The sequence below is a fragment of the Spodoptera frugiperda genome, chromosome 15 (genome assembly GCF_023101765.2).
Source record: "Spodoptera frugiperda isolate SF20-4 chromosome 15, AGI-APGP_CSIRO_Sfru_2.0, whole genome shotgun sequence".
Classification (NCBI taxonomy): Eukaryota; Metazoa; Arthropoda; class Insecta; order Lepidoptera; family Noctuidae; genus Spodoptera; species Spodoptera frugiperda.
In genome coordinates this window covers 12,968,779-12,994,978 of record NC_064226.1, presented here as the reverse complement: position 1 = coordinate 12,994,978, position 26,200 = coordinate 12,968,779, and the positions used below count along the sequence as shown (strand labels likewise).

Genomic DNA, 26,200 nt, shown 5'->3' with positions numbered 1-26,200 from the left:
TGTGGTCACTGCAGTGTGCCATAGTGTAGCAACTTACAAGTGGTCAGACACTCGACAATAGCTATTGAGTTCCCGACAGATATCATGAGAATAGAGGGCGCTACTGTCTGCTTCTGTAACTTTACTTCTCTGTTTTTATAAAAAATACTTTGGGACTTTTATGACTTGTGTGAATTCTTTCCGATATTTTCAGTTTTAATTAATTGCTGTGACCTGCTTATCATAATGAATATATACAGAAATGTTGAAGAGTGTATAACTTTACTCACCAATAGTTATATTTACGAATCACCGCCAACGAGGCAGTCACGGCTCGCACACAAATCCCCCTACACATACTTAGTTACCTACCTACTACCCACTACACACTTTACTTCATATAAAACCGTTCCATTTCCACCAAGACGTGACTTATTGCCGTAAGAAAGTGTGGACCCTCTTTATTACTCGTATTACTATGAATATGAGTTGGCACGAGTTGGCACGTCGTCGATCACATCTGGCGTGGCTGGCCGAGGCTGGCCGAGGCTGGCAGTCCCTCACTTGTCGACCTCGTTCGTACGAGCAGAGCCTTACTAGTTACAACCCAATGTTAACTACTTAGCTTCAGTTTGATTGACCAAAACTTCGAATGAGACTATTAAGGGGTAAATGTTTTGGAACACACTGAATGTGATACGTGACTTATTCCTTAGTCTAGTTTCTGTGTAGTAAAGTAGCTATGTTTATTATTTTTATGCAAGCATAAACTCACGCCCCGATTTGGGGCTAGACAAAACCAACCAAACGCAACGCAGTACGCTTATGTAAAATGAAAATGGATAGCCTATTTTAAATCACAATGACATATTCCGAATAAGAATTCTACGTTAAATATTTCGATAGAAGTTCATGGCCATCCTTACGAGATTGTAAAGTTATAAGGATTATTCCTGTAACTTAATGCTCTTGAAAATATTACCTACATAAGTGCGTATAAAAAGACTGCATACTTTGTACCAACGGTGACTCGTCTACGAGTCCAGTAAGCAGGACCCTTTCCTGCGATCTATTAATAATTAGGTAAAGGCCAAGAGACTTCGATCCAGATAAAAATACCTAATGTGATATTTTATGAAAAGCCAAATGGCCATTGTAACCAATTAAATACATTTTTAAGTTTGAAAGCCTACTGTGACTCCTCAATTTATGCCAAAATAATTTATTGCCATTGCACAAGACAAATACTTATTAAGATTTTTTTCTTTCAGTGTCAGCGTGCCAGGGTATGCTGGTGGACTGTCGGCGTCTCTGCCAGGCGGTGGCAGCGTGACGGGCGCAGCGTGGGAGCGGCTCGGAGCGGAGCTGGTGCTGTCGGCGCTGGTGGCCGCCGCCTACTTCGCAGCCATGGAGCGGCGCTGGACGGGGGCTGCACCGGCGCTGCTGGGCGCTGCTTATTGTGCTGCTAGCTTCGTTTCTGTAAGTATCATTAATGTGTTCTCTTTCATGATTTTACTTGCTTATCTTAAGACTGCGCGATATGCTTATGCAACGTCGCGGTTATGATTAATAAATTGAATTGAATAATGTATTGTTTTTGTAATCTACAAATTGTTTAATATTGTTAACGACATCGTACAGCGCAGAAAATCTTAGCGTATTTGAACTTTTTTTCTAAAAATACACTACCGTTCAAAAGTTTGGAATCACCCCAATTTTCGTCGACAGAAAAACTATACCGCAATAAATCCACCAAAAAGCATATTGTTATTAGAGATTAGTATTTTTACGTCCGTGATAACAACAATATTTAACAAAAACACTAATTTCTTATCAACTATCCATTGTTTTCAAAAAAGACCAACACACGTATTTCATGAACACTCAAGTTGCGGCACCGCCCTTTGAAAATTTGTTAGAATAGGCGGTTTTAAGCATTGTTGTAGTAATAAGTAATGTATAATCTTTGGAATATGGGTGTATTATATCTAAAATTATCAGTTTATAGTTCAGTGTGAGACGTGAGAGTGTATGACGTTCATGTGATAGTTACAAACGTTTGCAAGCTCATAAAATGGCAAAAAGGAAACAAATTTAGCTTGGACAGCGGAGTGCTAACTGTACTTTGAGCGAAGAAGGCTATTCTTTGCGCCAAATCGCAGAAAAGGTCGGTGTTTCGTACATTATACTCTTGTGCGAAAAAGAGCTACTGGAGGAAATCAAGACTGGAAGAGATCTGGACGTCCCAAATCTACAACTAAGCAGGAAGAAAACTTCGTTGTGACATTATCAAACCGAAATCGACGTTTAACTGCACCTCAAATTGCCGCTACTTTAAATGAACCAGAGAAACGTCAGTTTCAATAACAACTGTAAAAAGACGTTTCCTATCTGGTGGTCTAAGAGGATGTGTAGCAGCGAAAAAACCCAGATTGACTAATGTTCATAAAAGAGGAAGACTGGAGTGGGCTAAAAAACATAAAAACTGGACAGAAGAAGACTGAAAAAAGTTCTTTAGAAGGATGAGTGTAAATTTCAAATTTTTGGATATAATAGACGAGTTTTTGTGCGCCGATCAAAAGAGGAGCGGTCTTTAGAAACGTGTAATGTGCAGTCTGTTAAGCACAGCGGTGGTAGTGTGATGGTTTGGGGATGTTTTGGCAATAATAAACCCGGCCATCTGATCAAAATCACCGGGAAACTGAATAAAGAAGGCTATCTGAAAATACTTGAAGACAATGCCATTCCCTCTGGAATTAATGTGATCGGTCGTAATTTTGTTTTTCAACAAGATAATGAACCAAAGCATTCATCCAAATGAACCAAAGCAAAAACGATGTGAAAAAGTTTTGAAAATTATGAAGTGGCCGTCACAATCGCCAGATTTGTCTCTGATTGAATTAGTATGGGATGAACTTGATAGAAAAGTGAAGAACCGGTGTCCATCGAGCTTAGCACAGTTGTGGGAATATTTACAGAGCGAATAGAAGTCACTGGACTCCGAATACTTCAGTAAATTAATCAAAAGAATGAGTAAAATTTGTGAACAAGTAATAAAGAATAAGGGTGGTCATTTTGACGAAGCTAAAATTTAACGAAGAGTGTTAACTTTTGGTCTTAATTGTGCTAAGTATATTTAACTGAATGCTAATCTATGATTTGATTAAGATTTAACTGTAATAAAGTACACTTTACACATATTATAGTCGTTTTAATTAAAATTACCCTAGTGATTCCAAACTTTTGGACGGTAGTGTATATCAACAAATTCCTTTTAGTTTTTCATTTCCCATTTTGATGAGCACACACAACTAATGATTACGAGTAAAGTATTGCTGTGTATTATTGTGATATTTGCTTGTAGTCAAAGTGCTCGTCTTATAAACGTTAGCTACGTACTGGTACGGTATTGAACACAAAATGTTCCGCGAACGCGGTGTCAGGTGGACAGAGTGTAGCAATGTGAGCTCGAGCATTGTTTGCCGTCTGCGCTATTATGTGGAATGTATTACAAGCTACCTGCCTTTTGTGCAGCATCCCTAAGGACAGCTGCCGTTGTAGCGTGCCCATCTGTCCGCTCAGAACAAAGTGTACGAGAAAAAATATGTACGCACATTACCTACCTATGTATGGAAGCTTTTATATTCCTTGAATTGAAGTGTTTGTAATATTTTTAAGTTATCTTAAGATTTGTAACTTGTCCTACTTAACAAAAACCTTTAGGCAACAACATAGATACATAAATAAATAGCAAAACTATGAATTTGAAAAAGTAGCAATATTGTATTCCTGCCCATGTACCCTGCAGTTCATGAGACAATTAAATTCCAACTTGGCATTAATTGTAATCTACAGATGCCGTCACTGAATCCAGCTAGATCGCTAGGACCGTCGTTCGTGCTGTCTCGCTGGGAGAGCCACTGGGTGAGCTGGGTGGGAGGACTGGGAGGCGGTGTGGCCTCCGCACTACTGCACGAGTGGGGCGGCCGACGGGCCAGGGGCGCGTCATCGCGTGCCTCGTCGCCTCGAGACCTGGACGAGCTCGACAAGCCCGCCTTCCCCTCACATCACCACTACCGCCACGCTCCCACTTACTGCGCCGCAGCCCCGCGCCCCGACACCGCCGAGCCGCTCTACTCCGGCACCAAATCACTCTACTGCCGGTCACCTCCACCTGCCAGGCATGGCTTGCACAGGTACACACTAAATATGTAGTTTTTTAATATGTTGGTGGTATATTGGTATGCTTCGAAGTGTATGGTATATGTTTGTATTAATCACACCATGTACATTAACAGATCGCAGTCGGTGTACAGTAAGGGCAGCTCCGCCACGAGTGGGGCCGCCAGCAGTGCAGCGGCCACCAGTGCAGTGGGCGGGGGCCCGCTGGTCGCGGCCACGTCGCTAGTGCTGCGCCCACCCACACACACGCATGCTCATCACGCTCTAGCACATAACCAGAATGCCCACAACGCTCAACGAGATCCTCCGTACGGCACAGCCAACGGTGTTCGCCCAGGACCAGCCGGTGAGATTCAGTTTCAGTCATTCGTTCTACAGAAAACGGATCTTAATATTTGGCTCTCCTTCGTTTATTCCACTCCCACGGGATAGAAGTGCGCGTGACAGTTGATTATGAATATATAACTAATTGTGCAATTACGGTTTACAGGAGCAGCTGTAAACGAGAGGCGTGAGTCAGTGTACAGCGGGAGCGTGGGCGGTACTAGCGCGAGTGGCGCGTCGATGGGAGCGGGCGGCGTGGGCGCGGGCGTGGGCGCGGCGCGGCGGGACGACGCGTACGGCACGTACTCGCGCGCGCCGCACTACCGCTCCGCGCACGCGCAGCACGCTCTGCCCGACCACTACTAGCGACGCGCCGAGCAGCACAACATAGCGCTGCTCTTCGACGTTTGAAGCGATCGGACCTTACGCCCAGTGAGGGTCACGTCACTCTAGGGGGACTGCCTACACTCATTAGCTGACTGCACCGGACAGTGCCGCGCGGCTAGACCACAGTCTGTGACCAAAACTACACGAGTGTGTGATTCAAGTACATTCAAATACACAAGGACTTGTCAAATCTGTAGCTCGGTGATAAACATTTTGAATAATTAAAATATTTCATAAATACAGACCAAATTGTTATGGTCATATTGTTATACCTAATGTATGCTGAGTAAATTGTTTAAATTTTTGAGAATGCAATTTCTATTACATATATTATTATCATTGGTATTCAATATTGTGATTCAAAAACGTGTTATAAAAATAAAGAGTAAGATGTATAATAATATCTAGATGGGATTTATAAAAACTTTGATGAAAAGTATTGGAAACGTTTTAATAACTGTTTTAAATTTAGCCTCTAAGTAATCCACAATTATTTAAATCGTAGAAAAATAATGTCGGTCTACAAAAATATATAACGTGTTACAAATAATTGCTATACAAGTTACCTTAAAATATTTCATTTAAATCTTAGAATATTGTAAGGATTTGTAAAAAATCTACAAATTAAACATTTTTTTTTAAACTCATTTGGCCAATCGGACAAAATCACTGCCGAACACGAGTTCGTATGAGTTAAGTTACTTATTTATAAATGTATTTATAAGCCGAATTAACATTACGAAATTACTTTAGTTAGAGTTGTGTAGTATGAGTTTGCTTTACGTTGAACGAAAGGCACGAATGAACCAACCAATCAGAGCGCCGAATGCGCTCTTGAAAACGTTAAACGTAAAACAAACTCGTACTAAGCCCTTTGTACTTTGAAAGTAACTTTGTAAAAAGTCATAGTATGGTGAAATGTGTTTATTCCCAGTTTTGCATCGTATTTACCCGATAGCATTAGTTGCATTCATGTAACTGCATGTTTATCGAAAATGCAATAACGTCATATTTTTTTAATAGTTAAATTATAATTGGGGAACGAAAATAGTTTCAGGTCTGTTTCATAAAATTAATTCGGCTTTAATGTTTAATACAAATAATCGCAGACAAACATACATATGTACATACATACATACAGGTCAAATTAAAAACCTTCTTTTTTTAATGTCGGTTAAAATTTTTTATTAAGTGCCATATTATACCGACAAACATCTTTTAAATTCTTATCCATGTTGTTCAAATAAATCATGGTAACTTATTATATTATATTAAAAGACTTAATAGTTTCGATAAGTAGGTATGATAGTGACTAGATTGTAAATAGTATGTACCTTATTACATAATCTGCCAAATGAAATATATCTGTTTTTAATAATTAAGGTGTAACGGGTCTCATTTATTGTAAAGTAATTTTGAATTATATAGGTTGACTGGTAATTAGTGACCGATATTTGAACACGTGATTGTACTCATCCTTACAAACAACTTTCCCACAGAAACTTTTTTGTATACTCATTAGTTTTATTTTTATCACAATAACAAAATTTTGCATGATCAGCTGTTAGCAGCGAGGCGCCCGCGCCCGCGTTATCAGAAGACTTGTGATAAAAATAAAACTAATGAGTATACAAAAAAAAAAATCTTTAGGAATGTTGTTTGTAATAACGAGTACAATCACGTGTTTAATATCGGTCACTAATTATCAATCACCCTGTATACCTTCCTACCTGTTTATGTAAAATATTTCTAAAACTTATTGGTTAGATTGTAAAATATTTTCTAGGTAATAATACATTTTAGGATATTCTTAGATTAGCACCTGTCGACCACTGACTATTTCGATGATTCTCTGTAATCCTCCCATAATTACTTACTCGTAAATAAATTATTTGCTACCTACTATTGTTAATTCGCTATTAAACCATAAACTATACGAATATTGCAGGATTATTTTATATTTGTAAAAATAAAATCCAAAAAATATTAGATCAACCTGAATGTTTAATATAAAGGGAAAAAGATTGGATCACGTGTCAAATAATCAGATCCCACACGAAATACGCTTTAAAAGGTTGAAGGCTAAAATACTTTAGCATACTTTTGTCCTAATTTTAATATTCCTGTACAAATAAACAAAAAAAAAGTATAAGCAATTCTATCGTAACTTTTGTAAATAATTTTGAAATAAATTCACTTGAAGTTGTATATTTTGTATATTATATGACCCCTTTTTTGGAGACCCCTGCGTTTTCATAATCTATATATATATATATAAAAATAAATTGCTGTTCGTAAGTCTTGCTAAAAGGCTAAATCTCGAGAACGGCTGACGGAAAGGTTTAAAATGTGAGAAAATATTTTTTGAGGCGGTAAGAAATTTGCCGAGACTGCTAGTTATAGATAGTATATTGAGGTCCTTTCCGTAGTTTTAATGATGATTACCTACCATGCCTATCGTAACAGCCAGGAGTCCAGACTAGTCCGCAGTAGTTTGGCATATGAAATGTCCTTGTGAAATCGGTCAGAAATGATGAAAACTCTCTTAAAGGTCGACTTACCTGTAAGTTACTGTATATTAAGCCTAATCAATCAAGACACGTGCTTGTTTTCAAACCTTCTTTCCAGAAAAGTTTGTTTTCTTAAGTTGCATTAGTATTATTAAAGGGTATTTTAGGTTAAGGAAAACAAAAACGTTATCGTTACTAAACAGAATATATTTTCATGAAAATTACTAAGTATAAAAAATATAAAATATATTTCGATCAACGCCATATAAAGAGACAGATCTCTAAAATATTGGTCCTTTGAATATCCTGTACTTGATAGTGATACCTGAATGAACTTACTTTCAAGGAATGAACAATACATAGATCTCTTATAAAGTTAGGTAAAAAAAATGTAAGGGCATCATCAGGACCAAGATTAATTAGGATTAGTCATAACTAATTACTAAATCTAGTTTCCATACTAAACAAAACATAGTTTATGCATTCAAATCTGGGAAAGCCTAATGTATAATGAAATGAAGCCTACGCTGACGAGTCAGCACACAAGTGAGAAATAAAGAACAGTAGGTAAGTTAAATAGTAGTAGTAGAACCGAGAATTTGATTAGGTACCGTACTCAAAGTTACTATCAACAAACAAATATATTTAGAAGACATGATTACCTATACAATGAATTATCATCTCAGTTCAGATAAATTACAATTAGAAAAAGTTGAAGAATTACAGTGGCTTATTCATATTGGTCATTAAGTATTATCCATTGTGAGTATTGTTAGCCGGTAATGCAGCTTGGTCTCTACAGAATCCTAGCTCCCTCAAGAAGGTCATCACTGGACTACTGTAGTTTCCATAGGCCGCGTCGATGTTCTGTGGACAAACCATGGGAGTCAGTAGATAGAAGATTTGGTCATAATGTTCATGATGATGTCGAAAAACATTCACCTGCACCAAGCGGTCGTAATATGGATCCTGATCGTACGGTGTGCCACGACGCCTGTGATTAAACTCTTGCACTGCAGCTCGCTTGGTTTCTTCGTGGTGGAAAGCCAAAGAAAACTGGAGTATAGTGAAGAATGCGAACACCAACGCGGAAACCCCGGAAGGCCGCGTGAGCTTGTCCATCTTCATGATATACGCATTGAACGCTTGCTCTACCGCTCGCTCGTTATTGTACTCGTTAGTCATCTTCAGTTCAGAGAAACGTCTTGCCAGGACCTGTAAAATTAATCGGTTTTGAATGCTAACATGCTCATACATAAATAAGTAAATATGTCAGTGTCTACACTATATGTAAAAACTTCATTTATCCCGGGTATGCAATGAACATAGTGGCGTGATTGGTTATTTTTGCGATGGTGACACGCTATGTGTGATTAAAATAAGTAGATAATCCAAGTTGGTTAACTTACTTCCATAATGGCTGCTTTGTTTTCATCTTCATTTCCGTCTCCATGTAACTGTTTGTTGACTTCAGTGACAGCCTCGTTGTGCAAGTCCTCCAACGCGCGCGGGTGGAAGCAGCACGTCTGCGGGCCCCACGCCGACATTATGTAGTTGTTGTACGCATATTCAGCCATCTGCCTCATCATCCTGTTACTCTTAACAATGCCCTGCTTAAATTCAGCAAAACAGTCTTCCATTTCCTGTCAATCAAATATATACGTTTTGGTGATTATTATGAAAAGTAACTTCGTTGTGTTATTAGTTTTTAACACATTTTTCACTGTCTGTAGTTCTCCATAGCCACTGCAGCAGCACATAGCACGTACCTGCAAAAGTCGCTGAAGGTGAGGATCGTCGTCTCGCCGCGTGGGAAGGTTCCTCCTCGCGTAGAAGGAAGTTGTAGCGAAGTCGACTGCGTCCCGGTGCAGTGTGGAGAGTCGCTCGGAGCTGACGCCCGACTGGTCCATCTCCAGCTTCATTCGCCTCACGTATACCTCTCGTACCTCCATCACGCTACTCTTGTTGTTCTGCTCGTTGATGACGCACAAGTGCTTGTAGCGTTGCTGCAACTTCTGCAAGGTTCAACTTCTAAGTTTAGACTATATTAAATATTTTTTTATGATTTATTAGTACCTTTAACTAATTGTAAATAAAACTTACACGTGTTAATTCAAATTTTTTATCGTCTTCTTGGCCTGGGGGTACGTCTCTGGAGGCACTGAAGACTTCTAGTGCCTGTCGCAGTGCATCTGCGTGCAGCTCGTCCAGGTCCCGCGGGTGCAGGCACAGCCGCGCGTGCTCCGCGGACACGCGGCTCACCGCCGCCTCGTAGGCTTGTGCAGCAAGGGACATAGTGTCGCGAACTTTTTTGTCGTTATTCCACAAGTAAAGTGAAAGGAGTGCATCCAGTTCCTGTCGATATTAAATACAGCTGTAAATAATATTGGACTACATTTTGCTAGTAACAAAGCTGTACATGTCTATGTCTAAACTTATATTTTGATAATAGAATGTGGAGGATATTGACCTTATAATAAAGACTTTGTAGTTGAATAAAATATATTTTCATGTGTCTTAGGTAGATGGAATGGATGATTGATTGAAAACTCTTTATTGTACACCATATAAAAACACAAAGGACAAACATTTAAAAATTAACAATAATACAATGGACAATCTTATCACTAAAAAGAGAGTACTGTACCTAAGAGAACACAATACTCTCTTTAGATAGATAAAGCAATAAGGGAAAATATGGAGAAGTGTAGTCCGCGGTGTACCTACTGATATATTATATGCCTGTTTTAAAATTAATTTATTTAAATTGATGAGATAGGTAGTGCATTTTGACTGACCTCTTGGAAGAAGCGAGGGGTTGCGTCTTGCGTCTTATTGCCGAAGGGAATAAGGTTCTTCTTCTTTGTGAAGCATCGCAGGGCTTGGTCCCGCGCTTCCTCGTGCCAGGCAGTGAGCGTGGCGTTGCTGACACTGAAGTTGTCGCGCACGTGCGCTTCCATGTGCTGCGAGTACAGCTCGCGCGCCTCGCGCGTCGCCGCCAGCAGACACGCGTCTGCCGTCGCCTGCAAGTGCCAGACATAGCTAGACACTACTAACTTAACATACATTTACTTCTTTATTGCTACATGTGCTCTATCTGCGTATCACTAGCCAGTACCTACGTCTCACGAATCGCTGCGCTGTCGCCAGTCAACTCGCAATAGCAATTAGGATACGCTACCAGTTACCGCATAGTGTCACTATAATAACAACAAAGAACCTACGTGATGATAGGGTGTTTATCAACTAAGATATCTTTTCTCAAGTACATAGAATACACACCTGACAGATGCTTGTCACTTGGGGCACTTCATCACTGTTGAAGATATTGACATATTTCTGAAAGTACTCGAACAAGTCTTGTGTCGAGACTAATACGCCGTTGATTTTCTTTGGAGTGAGGTGTTTTGGGTCGAACAGAGAAGGCACCAAATTTAAAAGCGCCGATCTGAAGTTTTCAGTCAAGCCTGCAATCATACACTCAGTCATTAGGTTACTAGCTACTGAGATACTATTCTATTCTTTCTTTTATCAAAGAATTATTCTAAAGTCAAAAAATAAAACAGTTAAAATTCTAACCAGATATACGGCCATCAAAATTTGGATGTTCAACAGTGAGACCTGGATGTGGCATGAGGAAACACTTGATATCTTCGAAACACGAAGTTAGGTGTTCACGGACGTGTCGCAATTCTGGATTCACGTTTCGGTTCAACTGAGAATAAATTAAGAACAGAAATATTAGTTGTAAGTTATAGTGTGTACAATATCACACAAAAAAGTAAAGCTGTACTTTTTTAAGTTTATCTAATGGAATAAACGATTACCTGAAGTTTTTTACACAGTAGTGCTGAGCCGCCTGTGAAACCATAAGGGTGTTCGAACGGATACGTCCAGTCCCTGATGAGGAACAAAAGCGTCTGGAATGTCTTGCCCTGGGTCTCGCTCGCCAAACTGCCGTACTCCGCAAACAGCTGATATTGAAGCATCATTAAATTTTGTATAATGTCACACAACCCTACTACCTATACGACACTAATGTCTGTTCTTTTTTTAACAAAGGGATTGGTTTGTACAGGCTATCCACATCGCTCGCTCGCTATCTTGTAAACACATTATCAAATCGAAAGTCATGATGCTTTTCCACCAGAGATGTGCTATGTGACTTTGCTACGAAGATGTAATAGCTAAGCTGTGAAACTATATGACCGTTTTGTGCGAGGAAGATGCGCAGCTCGAATATGCGATGTATCGGTATTAGGGAAACCATCCATAGCGCATATCCATGCACATAACAAACATCTTTCTATACTATAAAAATTAGCTTAGCTGAATCCGTTTCTACCAGTGCTAAGCTATGTGTAACAATGAATATGATTGGTGGAAGCGAAACGCACCAACGTAGTATAGAACATTTCTGGTAGAAAAGCACACTAAAAGGTTTGGTACAAAGGCTAATTCACTTTCAACCTTAAAGACTGAAAGGAGAAAACGATTTATTTCACTGTATTAATAAACACGACTATTGCAAACCCTTGTTTCTTAAACCTAACCTGTAAGTGTTGTAGATCATCCTCCTTGATGTTACCGTACAGGTTGTAGATCTGCACGGACGAGATGAGGGTTGAAAACGCGAAGATTGTCGAGTTCTGACCGATCGTGGTCTCCGAGTCGAAGGTGCCCTGTGTGTCCATCAGCAACACAGCTACCTGATAATGTGAACTGAAGCTATAAAAATATCGAACGACCAGATTGAACATAGGATTTGTTTTAATAGTAAATGATATATTTGTGTTATAACAGAGAAGGAGGATAAATGGTCACCTCACACGTGAGTTTTGAACTGTTTATCAAATTAAACCACCTTTTTGCCGTTTTCTGTGGTTGTAATGATGGGCTCCGACCACAGATGGATGCCCGTGGTCTCTCGTTCACATCCACCTCGCCAGTGAAATCCTTTCAGAGGCTCGTCTTCCTCCCCCAGCCACGTACCATCCAGCTGACTCTTGCGCTAAAACATGAGAACAGTGGCCTTAGTCTGCTATTACAATTGTGTCAGAATGGTCGATCACTGAGCAGTGCAAGAGGGACGGAGCTATGTAGGTTGTATAACTCCATCCCTCTTGCACTGCTCAATGATCGACTATTGTGTCACAGTTGTAATAGCAGACTAAGGCCTCAGTAATGTTTTTTTTTTTTTGTTTACATTTGTACTTATTTAAGACTAGAAAATATATGAAGAACACCTGAAGAAAAACAAGGAAAGAGTAATGGAGGTACTTATATATACTTACAGATGCGTTGAGGTATCTGAGGAAGAAATTGAGAATGAAGGACTTGCCGCCGCGGTAGGCGCCGGCGACGCTGACCACCACCACGGGCAGGCCGCGCACGTCCTCGCGCAGCAGCACGCGGCGCAGCGCCCCCTCGTCCAGCTCGTACCGCGCCGCGCCCTCGCGCTCGCCCAGCTTCACCACCTGTATGCCCTCGCCGCGCTCCATGTTGCTCCCTATAATATAATAACACTGAATTTCGTGTAAAGTAATTGGCTAATGAATAAGGATTATTCTGACTTAATCCGATTGCAAATTTGCTAAATAAAGCAATATTTGTTTTTGTGACCCTGATACCAACAACAAGTCCTGTTGTCACAGGGTACCTAGCGGGTTTACCGGGGCTCCGGTTCGAAAAGCACGAGTGGGTACGGGGTGGTTTTTAGTCAGTAGGAGTCTGACACTCCCTCTCGCCTAGCCCAAGGCGAGAAAAGTCATTGAATGATTTTCTCCCTCAAAAAAAAAAAAACTACACAAACTGTTGTTTCGGGTCTGGGTGTCATGTGCATGGGAAATTGTATGTTTGTAAACGCACCCACGACACAGGAGAAAATCCTAAAGAAACAAAACATTGCCCCATGTTTTTCAAAAGAACAAACAGGGTGCTGTAACAAGTTCCATAGATGTCACGAGACACTTTACTACTATCACTACTTCAGTCCACCACGCACTTCTAACCAAGCCTCATGGCGTCACTAATGATATGCGCCAATGACGCACCATTACTTACTGTATTACAGTTTAATAATGGTGACCGATCTTTATTGTTATTGTAATCATTGGCTTATATTGTATTATTTGCTTTCCATGCTCGTATGACTAGGTACTTTTATAATCCTGGGAAAAATACTTTGAGTATCGTTTTCGTGTCGGGAGAGGAAGAGGATATGTGGGATTCTGTGGGAGAAGCCCGGATAAAATACCCACTAAAAACCCAGGAGTACCTGCGTCGCCATAAGTGAGGAGTCTGGAAGACCTGACCTTTACGGTATGGCCAGTTACCTACATCAACGTGATCGATGTTAAAAAATACGGCAAACATAAAACATTATGGTAGAGAGAACTATCTATAAAAATGGAACAAAATCATGTCTTTCTATGGAATATAATTAGATATTATGTAAAAAAGCAACGTCACACCTTTTATCCCCGAAGGGGTAGGCAGAAGTGCACATTACGGAACGTAATGCCGCTATACAATGTACACCCACTTATGTTAATTATGCCCCATGTCTATTGCTCTATACCGGGCACAATTGCAGACTCTGAGCTACTACTGATAAATTTTCGAAAAACCGAAAAGAGCCCAGTAATTCCTTGCCCGACACGGGAATCGAACCTGAGACCCTTGTCCAGCAGCCGCACTTGCGACCAACGAGACAGCCAATTAGATAATAGTACGAGTATGTTTAAATAAATAATGGCTATGCCCTTGATCGTGAACTCAAACATAGGAATGCAGGATGCAGAATTGGAGATAAATTAAATCAAAATAGATTTGTTATAAACATCAAACAAAGAATAACAAACATGTGAGCGAATTTGTTTACCACTAAATATACAGCTCGCTGCGATTTGTTTCTGAAGCAAACCACCTGTGCTGACACGAACCATTGGCGGCTCATTGATTATTAGTGATCATAACCTTGACCGTCACTGCATAGGGTTATATGGTTATATTCCCGAGTCAGACAAAGCATTATTTGTGTTACCACGATGTATGCTTGTGCACAGGGACTAGAATGTAACGGTTAGGTTGTTTGCATCTTCTTTTATGTGACAAGAAATAAATAACAAGAATTGGGTGTTTCTTTAACTTTTAGATCAGAATTAATAAAGTTTTCGAATTATCTCTACATGACGGCCTTCCCTATTCTGAGATCATAACAATACATAATGTAAACTAATAATTAAAAAAACCATACGAACGCAAAAAAAATAATTCGCACTTAAAAAACCGCATCAGAATCGGTCCATCCGTTCGCGGGCTACGATGCCATAGACATTCACAGACGAAAATTACATTTAACTAATTAAACCCAATTTGTTGGGATTTAAATTAAAGTAAATGCACTTACCTAATGTACGAGTATAAATTAATAAGTACTAATATATGCGACTCGTAATTATCGAGTGGTCTATAATATCATGTAGTTTCTCACTACTAAGCTGAACCAACAACTACGAGCGTCTACACTTATCTGAACAAACCACTCTTACTTAAACAACGTTACTAATCCTATCTACATACAATATATATGTACATTTAAATTCATAATCTATATTTCTATTTTCAACCTTAAAGTAGAAGATATAAAGTTCGCATTCAGCTGTTCACGATAGCTTTGTACTTTTTGAACTCGGTCTTTTATAAATAGAACTCATTGATAGCGGGAATTTTGCGATTTGTAGTGTTGCCAGAATTTACCTTTCTTAACAATTTAGTAGGATTCTAATGAATCCTACTTTTAATTAAAATCTTTTTGATTAATGTAATGACTAATGTAATTAATTAAAATTATTTACTAATGTAATTAATTAAAATCAAAAAGAATTTATTTGCCTGAATAGAGTACACAGTGGTTAAATTTATAATTTCTTATTTATAATCTTATTTTGCCCGCAATTCTAGTGTGCTTAACTTTTAAAAGGAAATTATAATAATTAAATTTTAAAAAAGATATGTCATGAGAAAAAAATATCATTAAACGTCAAATAGATCAAAATAGAATTGTTGTTTACATTATTTAACAAATCTTGAAATTATGTAATCAAAGATCCATTATTCCACCCTGAATTTTATTATAATTCATTTGATGCACATAGTATAACTATTATTATTTTGATGTGAGCGTAAGACTGACGATAACTTATTGACACATAGTAGAGTCACCGTGTAGCCATCGACTGTTTTTAATTAATTTCTGTAATGAAAGGATTGACTGGAGCTCGCTAGTACTTTCAGATTAATTTTCTGTAAAGTATGTTAGTGGCTCGACCTGTAGCAAAACGTAAAAAGTAAGCAAGTAACAACATTGGTACCATTGTACCATAATTACGAAGTGTAGTCTCCGGCACGATGCACCATGATGACCAAATGTTTCGTGGTAGTTTACACATTGTGTATTTTCGAATTATTTTACTGTTATTTTTTATTACTTTTAATCATTATTATGAACTCGGCCAATCCTTCCCTATTTCCAAGAAAGTCAAAAAAGTAAACTGTTATATTCGAAACTCTTCACCGCATCCCTTGCACAGGTTTTCAAAAAGCTTTCCTGGTGCTGGAGTACGAAGGAAGTGGTCATCGGGGAGAGGAAGTTAACAAACCTTCGCTTCACTTATGAAAACGTGCTCTTCTCTTCTTCAGCAGCTGAACTAAGCAGCATGATTAACGAACTCAGCAAAGCGAGGCTTGAGGTATGTCCTACCTATGTTAAAGTCCCAACTGAAGACTAACAGCATAAAATACAGGTTTCATATAGATTATGGTGAGGCGTGTTACTATAATCTATATTATGAAACCTGTGAATATCTGAATAAATAATAAATATCGCGCTCGGGTCACGGCATTTAAGCTGAGTACCAGCCTTTTTGCACCGTAAATACTTTTATGTTTTTTTTTCCATATTAATTATTTATGTTTATTATTTTTTAATCGGTGCAAATAAACTGCTTTTCTTTCTTTCTTCTTCTTCTATAAATTTATTAACGATAGGTTTTGGTAGAAATTTTATTTGTGTATGGCAACTCAAAAGTATTGTGTTCGGGGTTTATCGTTAACAAAAATGAGTGACCCGGCTGTTTATGCACATAAGTCAATACGATTAATTCATATCAGCTTCTCTTGCAAAGTGGGTTTTTACTTTTACAACGGTATAAACAGAATAGTTTCATAAATAGACAATTGGAAATACCGAATGGAAACATTATAGTTACATATATATATATATATCTACCCATATATATATATATATGTCGGAGAACAGTTCGTGAACACACTTAAGACGACCGCTGCCAGCCCCTTTTCCATGAATCACTTCAAAATCAATTGGTTTAGTTTTAAGTTCTCACCAAATTGTAAAGATAGTGTGATCGACACATGTTAAGTACGTAAGACAAAAAAACAGTTAAGAGCTGCGACCCTGCAAAGAGTGTGTTTTTTTTAGGGACGCTATAGGACCCAGCCGATACGAGGAAGGGTCAGACACACATTCCTTCATGGGACACGGTTGCGCGATCACGCTCATCTCTTAAGACAATCCTAATTGTAAACTAGTGTAGTATTAACAACTTTTGTAAAAGCTTACATTACGGTATTTACTGTTATCATTGCGAATACAATATTGTAATAAACATGGACAAACATTGTAGTTCTCATTACTACCGATTATTACCGTGACGACACCCCGACTCCGTCATCAGAAGTGGGATTACCTCGTTCGAGTGGACGATGTGATCATGGACGCGAGAAAGTGCGAATGTTGTTAGAGGTGCAAAATTCCCCGACGCTAGTACGCGCTTTCAATAGACTTTGGTGAGCTTTCGTGTAACCAAGAAATCGTTGAGCGGTACGAAGATATTTGGTGTGAACCACGAGGGGACGCATCATGCGCAGCGTTAGCAGCGCCAGTGACGCCTGCGAGCTGTGGAGCCCGTGTTGCGGGTGTGCGCGGTGTTGGAAGCTGTACGGGCTGTAGATGCGGGTTTCGGATGACAACAAGCCTGACTTGCTGGTGAACGACGTGTGGACGTCGGTGCCGCCACAGTACTTGCCGGAGTTCTACAGCATATTGGTCAGTTCCTTTCATTCTGTTTAAACTCTGGAACCGAGTTTATCCTCAAGAGTTCATTGCAAAAGCGTAAATACTAGAGTTAAATTAGTGACATGGCTTTTGTAATTCTTTCACGAGCTCGTCTGGCGCCGGATTCTACAACTAGATGCGCAAGGCACTCGAGCGGAGGAGCCCGAGCGTGTGGTACGCGCTGTGTGACCGCAAGTTGTACGGGTGCGCGCCGGTATTGGTGGCGCGTCGCCAAACGGCTGTGTGCAAGCCCCAGCTGTGCGAGCTGCTGCGGCCCCGGCTGTGTGCGAGCTGCTGCGGCCCCGGCGGTATGCGAGCTGCTGCGGCCCCGGCTGTGTGCGAGCATTTTGTGCTGTAGCTGCTGCGGCCCCGGCTGTGTGCGAGCTGCTGCGGCCCCGGCTGAGTGTGAGCTGCTGCGGTCCCGCTTGTATGCGAGCTGCTGCGGTCCCGGCTGTGTGCGAGCTGCTGCGGCCCCGGCTGTGTGCGAGCTGCTGCGGCCCCGGCTGTGTGCGAGCTGCTGCGGCCCCGGCTGTGTGCGAGCATTTTGTGCTGTAGCTGCTGCGGCCCCGGCTGTGTGCGAGCTGCTGCGGCCCCGGCTGTGTGCGAGCTGCTGCAGTCCCGGCCTGAGTGTAAGCTGCTGCGGTCCCGCTTGTATGCGAGCTGCTGCGGCCCCGGCTGTGTGTGAGCTGCTGCGGTCCCGCTTGTATGCGAGCTGCTGCGGCCCCGGTGGGCGCCTGCTAGCAAAGGTGGTGAACGAGAACGTGTGGACGTCAGTACCGTCGCAGTTCTCGCTGGAGTTCTACATCACTTTGGTGCGTTCTTTTCATTTTGTTACGACTCTGGAGCCGAGTTTTCCCTTATGAAGGAGTCAATATCGTCAAAGATTCATGCCCCAAGAGTAAATAATATAGTCAAAATGCAAGGCATTGGTGACAAAAGTTTATAGTACCTACTGTACAAATATCAGCTTTGGTTGAAATTGACGATATTGCTCTTAAAATTCTATTTCATGTTCTTCCTGACAAATACTTACGACGTGGTATTCTGATGGGTTACGACATTATATCTCATGCTCAGGGTATCAACATCTTAATTTCGTTTGACAAGCTGTCTTTTAACAAATCATTGTCAGTAAACATTGGATCGTCTCTACCCTTGTTGCAATAGATTTTAACGAACAGGCCGAAGCAGGAAATATCAACCGGTCGTACAAATACGCGAACGATCTGTTACATCTCTTATTTACTATATCGCTAAGTTGCAATACGAGATTGCTTTGTAGATAAAAACTGCATTAATTTACCTCAATCACCTAAGTCTATATCAGCAATTAATTAATTGACTATAAATGCTCTCATACTTTTCTTAAATCAAGTGCAGTTTGTCAGAGTTTAGGCTCAGGGTGCTGATATAATTGTGATCTTCGGATCCGTCCCAACTTGTTGGTTTTCAGCTAAAATCCTTGCGCCTAACCGAGTCACTAGGGTTCACGAGGGTAACCGCGAAGTTGTGAGTGTAGTCCAGTTGAGGTACTTATTGTAAAATCTTAAAAGTTAAAGTGTAGTTCGTATAGTTAATAAAAATAAACTACTGTGTAACTCGTGTGGTTTTTTTATAACTGCCAACTCGCGCAGTCAAACAGATCGCTTAAAAAAATGCCTACGAATGAACATGTGGATGGTTCGTCTAAGGAACATGAAATTGAATAACAAGTATTCCAAAATATTGTGATTGAATACAATCTGAACATGAATAGCAAGATGTTGAAAGCAAATGCAATTACTGAAATGTGTAAGGAACTGACTGACGATTAAGATATTATAACGATTTACTTACTAGATCAATCTAGTTTATTTAATTTTTTTATCGAGACTGGTTTTATAACTTCAAAATGCATGTGTTAGTGTGTAGTCGTAGCTCCGGTTTAGCCGAAGAGTGTGCGATGCGCATCTAACAATGCAGGTACTGGATGGTTGAGTGGATAATCGGTGTAATGCATGTGTTGGTTTGTAGTCGTAGCTCCGGTGTAGCCGAAGAGTGCGCGATGCGCATCCAACAATGTAGTTACTCGATGGTTATGTGAAAAATCGGTAATGCATGTGTTGGTTTGTAGTCGTAGCTCCGGTGTAGCCGAAGAGTGCGCGATGCGCATCCAACAATGTAGTTACTCGATGGTTATGTGAAAAATCGGTAATGCATGTGTTGGTTTGTAGTCGTAGCTCCGGTGTAGCCGAAGAGTACGCGATGTGCATCCAACAATGTAGTTACTCGATGGTTAAGTTGTGACTGGCTGTAATGCATGTGTCAGTATGTAGTCGTAGCTCCGGTTTAGCCGAAGAGTGCGCGATGCGCATTTGACAATGTAGTTACAGCTGGTTAAGTGATATCAACATACGGTCGGCCCACTGGTCATGTGGTGCGACACAATTGAGGTTCTCAAACCAGGTCTCATTATCTTTTGTTATTTCTTACAGTAAAATTATTGAGAATAAAATAAAATCCAAATTAGAGCAGTTTCTGCTTAACAAAATAATAATGTTAAGTTTGAATTCAAAATCTTGCTGTTTCAGTCAGGTATGACCGAGACAAAAGTCTACTGTGGTGAATGTTTCCACTTGCAGATTGAACACCACGCGAGGACGCGTGATAACGTCAGGTTGGCCGTGTCGGAGAACAGTTCGTGAACACACTTAAGACGACCGCTGCCAGCCCCTTTTCCATGAATCACTTCAAAATCAATTGGTTTAGTTTTAAGTTCTCACCAAATTGTAAAGATAGTGTGATCGACACATGTTAAGTACGTAAGACAAAAAAACAGTTAAGAGCTGCGACCCTGCAAAGAGTGTGTTTTTTTTAGGGACGCTATAGGACCCAGCCGATACGAGGAAGGGTCAGACACACATTCCTTCATGGGACACGGTTGCGCGATCACGCTCATCTCTTAAGACAATCCTAATTGTAAACTAGTGTAGTATTAACAACTTTTGTAAAAGCTTACATTACGGTATTTACTGTTATCATTGCGAATACAATATTGTAATAAACATGGACAAACATTGTAGTTCTCATTACTACCGATTATTACCGTGACGACACCCCGACTCCGTCATATATGTATATACAATTGTCTATAATGATGAAACTATTCCTTTCATTATGAAACTATTATGTTAGTTATGAAAAGTAACTAGGTACCTAGCATGTTTATAAACTATTATGAGTAGGAAAATATGCGACTATGTCATATAATCTATGTTAGGGTCTGAAACCACAGTCATGTAAAGTATTCAGTACCTATGTAATTCTTCGAGTTCATAACGGGTTCACTATTAATAACTTAAAGCTTAACGAGAAGAATACTAAACGTATTTAATTGAAGAATTTGAAAAAGAGAGTATTTTTAGATACTTATCACACAAGACAATAGGTTACACCGGTATCCTCACATAAAGGCACTTTCAGTTATAAGTATGAGAAACTAGCAAACCCGGCGAACTCCGTTTCGCCACCAATGATTTTCCCTGTTTTCCTTCTTTTCTCTTGAAAATTTTGCTGATTTTTCTCCGCTATAAACCTCACAGAGTCCGAAACCTTTCCAACGAATGCAAAACCTTGGAAATCGGTTCGTGCGATCTGGAGTTATAGCGTCAGGAAGGAAAAGTCGACTTATTTTTATATTATAGATTAAGAATAAACAAGCAACTATCCATGTAGGTATATACATATATATCACTATGTACATACCGGTACGTAAAAAAAATCAAAAAGTACCAAACTAATAACAGAAGTAGATACAATGATGAAACTAAATTAAATGTGAGTCATTTCTTGAAATGATGAAATAAGATGATGAAACAAAACTTCAAGTTAGTAAATAAAATTAAATGTGCTACAAATGCAGTGGGTATTGTCCCTGCAATATTTTTTCATATGAAACCAGTCTCTTTTAAAACAAATACCGAATATGCCTGAAAGTCATTTTGTGCATATTTAGATACGAAGTTCGTTCTAACCTATTTTGTATATGTAATTGTGTTTTTGTATCTAAAAAGATAAAAGATTCTACCTGAAAACTGAGTAAAACGTTCCTGAAAAAAATGTTTTTTGTTCTAAATTTTGTTTAAAGTAATAAAAATAATTGATTTGAGCTAGATTTTTTGTATTTACCCCTTCTAATACATCTTCGCTCCATAAAGGAATATTGGAGAACTATGCAAGTTATTATTTAATCATCTAATTCTAACGGGTGGTAAGAACTATCTACACAAAAGAGCATCTATCTCTTCAGCATCTATGGCTAGGCTAGTTACCAATCATGAGCTATAGTTATACCCATACTTATTATAGCTTAAGAACAAAAGGCATAAAATTTTGTATACATACTTTAATACTGAGAATTTGGAAAGCAGGATACCAACCATCATAGTACCTATTTATAAAATGAAATGCTTGGCTTGAGTCATGTATGATGAATATCATACAACCGCCCAATGAAGGTATGTATAATATACATAGGTACCATGTATTGTATGTATTCTGACTAACCAGTTGATTTGACACCTTGTATGCAACGTCCATCCCAGACACAGTACGAAGGTCATGTAGGTATATTATAGACTATTGCAGGAATATTGTTAGTTACTTTTATTGCTTGTCTTCCGTTGTAACTTTTGAATTAAATCTATAATATAAAAATAAGTCAGGTTTTCCTTCCTGACGCTAGTCGGTTCCTACTTTCTGGAGTTATACACTCCAAAACGCAGGAACCGATTTCCACAGTCTTGCATTCGTTAGAAAGATCTCGGGCTCCGTGAGATTTAAAGAAAACTTCAAAAAAAGCAGGAAAACGGGAAAACCATTAGTGGCGAAACGGAGTTTGCCGGGTTTGCTAGTATATGAATAAAAATAAATAGACCAGGGATAGCGGAACTCGCACATTGACGCGTCAATTACTAAAAAATATGTATAGAGGTCGTTGTTGCGTCATGAAATAAATTTTACTTTATACTTGTATGACCATGTACACATGGTCAATCAGTAGGAATAAAGTTTATAGTCAGCTTAATAGTTAAATTACAATCATATACCCACCCACACACTCCCTCCCCCTCTCTCCCTCTTACACACACACGCATACACACACACACATAAGTAATCACTAACAAAGTATAATTTTAAGATCTCAATAATTATAATTATTTAAGCATTTTAAACTAAGATAAACAATAATAATATAAAATTATATAATTACTAAGCCTGAAATTTTATATCTTTAAAATTGCTGTGCCCAAACTGGGTCCATAATTGTTACTTTTACTTTTAAGAACATCTATCTACATACATTGTGGAAAGCAAATAAATGAATATGAATATGAATATGAATAAATTGTTACCGCAGTCTAATTATACCTGCAGTTGCAGTACTAGAGTTATCACACGTAGGTTGCCGGTTTATAATCACAGTTTTAAGATTTGCAGTCACGTGCCATCAATGGCACGCGTGCCTATGGTTCGCCATCCCTCCATATACAGTCTATAACGTATATCAACCAATTCCAGTGTTTCCTGTCTGTTGTATAAAGGTCAATGGGCAAAATGTATGGGAAAAAAACCCACGGCGGACAGAAATGAAATTATCAGGATATATGAATAAAATGTGTCTAGTTTATTATGGTAAGGGTCGCTTTCTTGTGGGATGTGGGAGAGTGGAGAAAAATAAACTTTTACATAATTATTTATTTGGCGTAATTAATATCCTTAACATAATTCGCATAGAGCTGAAAAATGGCATAGACGTTAAGTGCACCATTATAAACAAAATGTCAAAAATCCCCATCGATCTCACTTTTGGTAAAAAAATATTCAAGGTGAAAATTATGGTTTTTTCCATTTTTCTCGAAAACGGTAAGTTCTATCGTTAAAATATGATCGACACAATTGTAGATCATACAATTTTCTACAAAAATGGTTTATCATTTTTAGTCTTACGACTTTTCATTCGTGAGATATCACGGTTTTAAATAAATAAATCATAGTTTACATAACTCAATGAGTTTGACTCGCTATCTCCCGCGCGATTTTACCTGCTCCTTTTGATTGTAGTCAATAAATGGACTATTTAACACAAAAAGAATAATTCGATGCAGGTCAATAGTTCTTGAGATTAGCATGTTCAAACAAATTCTTCTGCTTTATATATTAGTACTACTTCCGCACAGTTTTATTTGCTACTCAACTTCTATTAATTGTAGCGAGATGTTTTATAGCGTATAGCCTTTCTCGATACATGGACTTATTCAACACAAAAATAATAATTTGGTGCGAACCAGTAGTTCTAGACATTAGTACGTTCAAACAAACTCTTCAGCTTCAAATAATAGTAAAACTCCTGCTTGGTCTCATCCGCTGCTCGGCCCCTGTTGACCGTCGTGTAATATTTTATAGCTTAACCTTCCTCGATAAGTAGACTATCCTAAACCAAAAAAAAATCACAGTATTAGTTCTGGAGATTAGCGTGTAAGTACCACTCTCGCGGTTTTACTCGCTGCTCGGCTCCTAGTATATCATCATAGCGTGATGTTTTATAGCCTATAAGCTTCCTGGATAAATGGATTATTCAACACAATATAATAATGGTCTATAAGAACTGAGCAGAGCGATTGAAACAGCGTCGGAATACTTAGTAACTTAATATATAAGCTAAAGAGTTTGTATCTTTGAACGCGCAAACCTCCAGAACTACAACATCTAATCGAATTATTCCTTTTGTGTTTGATAGTCCATTAATTACTGAGGTAGATTATAATTAATGAAACATTAGGCTATGCTTAATAGAAGGCCAGCATCGATTGAAACTGCGGAAAAGTAGTACTAATATTTTAAGCTGAAGAATTTATAGAACACGCTAATCTCCAAAACTAGTAGTCCGAATCGAATTGTTTTTTTTTGTTAATTAGTCCATTTATCGAATTATGCTATAAGCTATAAAACATCATGCTACCTACATTTAATAGGAGCCGAGCAGCAGTAAAACCCCGCGAGTATTATATAAAATACGTTTTATTTCATTAAAACCGCGATATCTCACGAATGGAAAGTCGTAAGGGTAAAAGTGATGAACCATTTTTGTAAAAAAATGTATGATCTACAACTCTGTTGAACATATTTGTACGATAAAACTTGCCCTTTTCGAGAAAAATAGAAAAAAACCGTAATTTTGACCTTTTTACCTTGAATATTTCATTTGGTAAAAGTCGAATCGATAGGGATTTTTGACATTTGGTTTATAATCATGTAGTTAATTAACATCCATGCCAATTTTCAGCTTCATTAATCGATTTGGGAAGTATGTCAAAGTTGCGACTTAATTTCGTCTATTTTTGGTTCTAACTTTTTTGTCCCATGGATTAAAAAAAAATAATCATACCTAATGTTAAATAAATTTATACTCTTTCATTTGATATCATTTTCATTCGTGTCCGCGACCGGGTCGGATTCCGCCCAATGACCTTTATTCAATAAAATTTCCGCTTTGTTTCAATAGACTATAAAGTAAAAAAATGCTTTAATTATAGTTGGTTGGTGGATAAGACCTTATGTACAAAAGTGATTTTTGTTTTTTGTCTATTGCGTTTATGCCATCGTCTATTGTATATTCGATTCATGAAGTCTGAGAGGTTCTTGCTGACTAAAAAACACCCCGTTCTTACTCCTGCTCGTCGATCCGAAGCTCCGGCAACCCGTTAGATCTGCCGCGGCTCCGTAATGTCTAAGAGGCGAGCATTTCTTCTCTAAATCTTTGAAAATGGCCACAACTGTATGTTGCCAAAATCTGAACTGTTTTGGAAAATATGATAATACTTAAACCTGATTCCACATGAAGCGCTTCGTCATACCGTCCCATTGGCCTGTTCTGTTCACCTGCTCTCTCAAAACTTTAAGAGAGGATCTTCTTCATTCGCCTGCGGGAACATATAGCTTGTGTGACGTTATGCTCGTTTCGAATGTCTCATGGTTACCGGATATGTTATTATAAATTGTCTTCTTTTTCAAAGAACTGAAGCACTCTACGCAGGCAGATAGAGGAGAGACGGGTCTTTATCTTGAGTTCGGGTAATATAGTATATGTATAATTAAAAATGTCAAGGAGTATGGAATAACGCCCGAAGTAGCCCCCATAATATGGGACTCAATAAATCTATACATATAATAAATCTGTAGAAGGGTCAATCCTGTATATTGAAAATATTGAAAAAATAATTTTGTCTGTCTGTCTGTCTGTATGTACAGGCATCACGTGAAAACTAACAGTTCGATTTCGATGAAACTTGGTATAATTATACCTTATTATCCTGGGCATAAAATAGGATACTTTTTATCCTGGAAAAATACGTAGAAAAAAATCTTAATTTTCAGTTTTATACTACAGAACGCGAGCTCAACAGCAGTAGCTCAATAGAGGGATCTCCTTAATTATTATGGGCCTAGCCGTATTTGAATCCAATAGATATTTATAAGATGCCATTTTCAGAGTTACTCAAAATAGAGAAATAAAACATCCACGCGTAGACCGACATCCGCGCGGACGGAGTCGCGGGCGGAAGCTAGTTAATCAATATAACGGGTGAGAAGTCAATGTTCATGTTACATTGTAAGTAGTTACATATAAGTAGGTTGTTTA

The 26,200-nt window shown here is 38.9% G+C and overlaps 2 protein-coding genes and 1 long non-coding RNA gene across 3 annotated transcripts in view; 1 reads left to right on the top strand and 2 right to left on the bottom strand.

Moving 5' to 3' along the window:
- The window catches only part of LOC118273646 (neurogenic protein big brain), a 62,796-nt gene extending 55,716 nt beyond the window's left edge, over window positions 1-7,080 (top strand). The window contains exons 3-6 of the mRNA XM_035590730.2: window positions 1,251-1,458; window positions 3,835-4,175; window positions 4,278-4,507; window positions 4,652-7,080. Coding sequence (XP_035446623.2) covers window positions 1,251-1,458; window positions 3,835-4,175; window positions 4,278-4,507; window positions 4,652-4,851 — 979 coding nt within the window. The 3' untranslated portion in view covers window positions 4,852-7,080. The remainder of the gene's footprint in view (window positions 1-1,250; window positions 1,459-3,834; window positions 4,176-4,277; window positions 4,508-4,651) is intronic.
- Window positions 7,081-7,568: 488 nt separating this feature from the next.
- On the bottom strand, window positions 7,569-14,963 carry LOC118273598 (atlastin). The gene is made up of 13 exons (XM_035590649.2): window positions 14,794-14,963; window positions 12,677-12,891; window positions 12,247-12,393; window positions 11,936-12,091; window positions 11,210-11,356; window positions 10,962-11,097; window positions 10,665-10,849; window positions 10,181-10,405; window positions 9,486-9,737; window positions 9,152-9,397; window positions 8,792-9,025; window positions 8,325-8,597; window positions 7,569-8,249 (listed from the first exon to the last, which is right to left on the bottom strand). The coding sequence occupies exons 2-13, from the start codon at window positions 12,881-12,883 to the stop codon at window positions 8,136-8,138; spliced, it is 2,322 nt and encodes a 773-aa protein (XP_035446542.2). The 5' UTR covers window positions 12,884-12,891; window positions 14,794-14,963; the 3' UTR covers window positions 7,569-8,135.
- Window positions 14,964-21,085: 6,122 nt separating this feature from the next.
- Window positions 21,086-26,200, bottom strand: part of LOC126911435 (uncharacterized) — a 71,960-nt gene continuing 66,845 nt past the window's right edge. Inside the window, exon 2 of the long non-coding RNA XR_007705979.1 lies at window positions 21,086-21,131. This is a non-coding gene — a long non-coding RNA (uncharacterized LOC126911435). The remainder of the gene's footprint in view (window positions 21,132-26,200) is intronic.

What these genes read in the sequence shown, in the direction of transcription:
- LOC118273598 (XM_035590649.2), bottom strand. Translation starts at nt 12,883, where the DNA reads ATGGAGCGCGGCGAGGGCATACAGGTGGTGAAGCTGGGCGAGCGCGAG. An exon ending in TACTGTGTAAAAAACTTCAG is followed by an intron (nt 11,098 to 11,209) that starts GTAATCGTTTAT and finishes ATTTATTCTCAG; the next exon opens with TTGAACCGAAACGTGAATCC. An exon ending in ATTACGACCGCTTGGTGCAG is followed by an intron (nt 8,250 to 8,324) that starts GTGAATGTTTTT and finishes GTTTGTCCACAG; the next exon opens with AACATCGACGCGGCCTATGG.